The following is a 3,655-nucleotide window of genomic DNA, read 5'->3' on the forward strand; positions in this document are numbered from 1 at the left end:
AAAAAAAAAAAAAACTGAGGAAAACACCCAAACATTGCTAAAACTTCCATAAACCTGTTGCTATGGAATTGATTCTGACTCATACCCACTGTTGTCAAATCAATTCCAACTGATAGTGACCCTACAGAACAGAGAATTGCTTCACAGGATTTCCAAAGCTGCAATCTTTATGCACTGGGCAAACCTGCTGCAGAAGACCTCTTTAAAGTCTTGAGAAGCAAAGATGTTGCTTTGAAGACTAAAGCATGCTTAACCCAAGCAATGGTATTTTCCATTACCTCATATGCATATGAAAGGTGGACAATGAATAAAGAAGACCTAAGAAGAGTTAATACCTTTGAATTATGGTGTTGGCAAAAAATACTGAAAATATCATGGACTGCCAGAAGAACGAGCAAATCTGTCCTGGAAGAAGTTCAGCCGCAATGTTCCTTGGAAGTGAGAATGGACAGACTTCTTTTCACCTATTTTGGCCATGTTGTCAGAAGGGACCACTCCCTGGAGAAGGATATCATGCTTGCTAAAGTAGATGGTCAGTGAAAAAGGGGAAAACCCTCAACAACATGGAGTGACACAGTGGCTGCAATGATGGGCTCAAGCATAGCAAGGATTGTGAGGATGGTGCAGGACTGTTGTCCATAGGATCACTTTGAGTTGGAGTCAACTCAATGACACCTAACAATAACAGCAACAAATCTTTATGGAAGAAAATTGCCATACCTTTATCCCACAGAGCCTCAGTGGCTGGTGGATTTGAATCACCAACCTTTCAGTTGGGAGCCAAATGCTTAACACCTGCACTACCAAGCCTCCTTATAGTGACCATAAGGTGGAGGGTGGAGGGGACAGAAAAAGTAACACATTATTACCTATTCCTTATATGAACTATCATGAAGCTTGATAAAGCGGGGTTTAGAGGGTGTCACTCAGGAACCCATTCAAGGTGAGTTGTGGTTAATATTCTGAGCTCAAAGCTTATTTTCTTGTGATTAAGGATTTTGAAAAAAAGCATCTCACTTACCCTCATTGTTAATCCCCTTAGACTTAGAGGGAAAAAAAAAGTCTTTGCAAAGTATCTTAGAATGGACCCATTTATAGATAATCAAGAAGTTTTGACTGGCGTAACTCTTTCTAAAATGGAAAAATAAAATAAAATGAAAAAAGCAGGGGTGTCTTGAAAAATTTGACACTTGTTTCAAATTATATGTTCCACTATTTACTAAATGATCAGAAATAGAGGTAATAACACCCATAACTTGCTGGGATGGTCTGAGTAAATGAGATCATGTGTAAAGTGGCTAACATACCAACTGAAATATGCATAGCAGGCACATAGTAGGAACATTTTCTTCCCTTTCCTCTCCACCCCCAACCCTACCCTCATGCCCACACATGAAATATGTTTATACATCATAGAACAAACCAAAACACTAATGTTATTCTTTTAGATCCTCCGACGATCTCAAAAAGGAGAGAAAGATAACTATGATGCCTCATCTGTCCCCTTCTTGGATCTTCATCAACGAGAGGACATTCATTACCAGGTAAACACATTCTTATATTACATATTATCCTACTCACCAGTCGTTTGTGGATTAGACCATTCAAGTTTTCTAAGAATGATCTACAAGACCAAATATATATATATATTTTTTAAGTCAGTTGAGAGACTGACTAAAAAGCTGGAGCAGTATGTTCCTACAGACTGTTAAACCATAGCCACTCATGGAATAATCACTCGTATTCTACATGAGTGGTTTAATTTCATTAAAATGTAAATTTCTTTTTTAATATTTGGCACAATTCTCAAGAGTAGCATTAATTGAAATATCTAAGGCTCCTCGTAAGTGAAACATCCAAAGAAAAAAATTAACCCAGGGGCCAAAAAACAGGCTGTCCTGGCCTCACTTCTCCCTTCCTTGTTCCTCAGGACTTTATTTTTCTCTTGAGAGTAGGTTTATGCAATATATGACCAATACTCATAGCTATTTCCTTGTACACAGCAAATAGCATCTTATGTTGGTTTGAGAATAATAGAACAAGGATTTAAAAACTGTAAGAGTAACAGTGAGACCTGAACCTAGCCAATCTAGAGCAGAGGCTGAGAAGGGGGAAAATGAAACAGTAAAAAAAAGAAAAAGAAAAACCGACACTGAACCTGACCCAAGTCTTACAAGGGGTGGAAGAGGACACAAAGCCAAATAAATGGTATAGGGAAATGGGCATAAATGACACACAATTGGACAATAAGAATCAGAAGGAACAAATACGGTCAAAGATGGAGCTGAAGCCAAAGTGGAGGATAAGCATAAAACTTAAAATGTAAGAAGATATGAAGTAAAAGATAGATAATTCATTTAGTCATTTATCAAATACTTATTTACTTCTCACTGTGGACGGGTACTTTTCTGGACCCTGAACATTCAGCAATGAATGAAACAAAATCATTGTTTTTACATTCTAAAAGATAGATTTGGTAAGATAAATGAGTAAAAATATATTCAATGAAATGATGAAAGGTGCAAAGAATAAAAATAAAGTAAGAAAGGGAAGTAATAAGTGCTGGGAGTGGAAAGTGTTATGATTTTATATAGATAGTCAAGGAAGCATTGTTATAAAAACTTGAAGGAGGTGAGAGAGCTGTCATGCATCTTATGTTGGTTTGAGAATAATAGAACAGGGATTTAAAAACTATAACAGTAACAGTGAGAACTGAACCTAGCCAATCTAGAGCAGATGTCTGGCTGAGGAGCATTTCAGCAGGGGCATGTCTATAAGTGTCTATGAGGTCTATGAGGGGGAAATAGAGTGAGAAGAACAGTAAGTAGAAAGTGAGATCAAAGATGTAGTGAGTCAGAAGATGCTGGGTCTTATAAGTAAATGTAAGATTTTTATCTTTTCCACAAATAAGATAAGACTTCATTGAAGAATCTTGAATATAGGATGATGAGATCTGTCTTAACATTTTACTAAGAACACTCTGGCTGCTGTATTAATAATAGGAGGGAAAGAGTGGAAGCAGAGAAACCACTGAGGACCTTAAAATCCAGGGAAAATATGGTGGGCTTGGAACAAAATGGCAGCATGACATTGAAAAGAAACGGTCTGATTTTGGATATATTTTGAAGGTATAAATCCAAGACCAAACTCATGTATGGAGAAGCACATTTCCTAAAGAATTTATGGGATGTGAGAAAAAGAGTATCATCAAGGATGATTCCTAGGATGTGAGTCTAAACAACTGAAAGAATGGAGTTAACATTTAAATTTAGGAGTTCAATCTTGGACATGTTGTCTTTGAGATGCTTATTAAACGTCTTAGGCTGAGGTATCAAGTTAGCAGTTGGATGTATGACTCTGGAGTTGAGTAGAGAGGTCTGCTCTGAAAGTATAAATTTCATAATGATTAATATAGTATAAAAACTGACATCTAAAGCCACAAGATTAAATAAGATCACTAAGGGAATAAATCTTCTGATAAAGAAGATTAGAAATCAAAAGTTAGAAGAGTGGAGAGTTAGGAAGATGGCGGACTAGGCACAAGGACTGCACAGATGCTCTTCAACAAAGAAAAGGGAAACCAATTAACACAGACACAGAAGATAATCTTGGACCCCTGAGCCTTGAAGGGAAGGATACAAAAGTGGACTAAACC

At 37.0% G+C, this 3,655-nt stretch overlaps 1 protein-coding gene across 1 annotated transcript in view; it reads left to right on the forward strand.

Moving 5' to 3' along the window:
- Nucleotides 1-890: 890 nt before the first annotated feature.
- Nucleotides 891-3,655, forward strand: part of RASSF6 (Ras association domain family member 6) — an 89,283-nt gene continuing 86,518 nt past the window's right edge. The window contains exons 1-2 of the mRNA XM_007955491.1: nt 891-943; nt 1,449-1,544. Of these exons, the coding sequence (XP_007953682.1) occupies nt 891-943; nt 1,449-1,544 (149 nt within the window). The remainder of the gene's footprint in view (nt 944-1,448; nt 1,545-3,655) is intronic.

Source organism: Orycteropus afer, unplaced genomic scaffold (genome assembly GCF_000298275.1).
Source record: "Orycteropus afer afer isolate SDZICR_OR568_19922 unplaced genomic scaffold, OryAfe1.0 scaffold00505, whole genome shotgun sequence".
Taxonomy (NCBI): Eukaryota; Metazoa; Chordata; class Mammalia; order Tubulidentata; family Orycteropodidae; genus Orycteropus; species Orycteropus afer.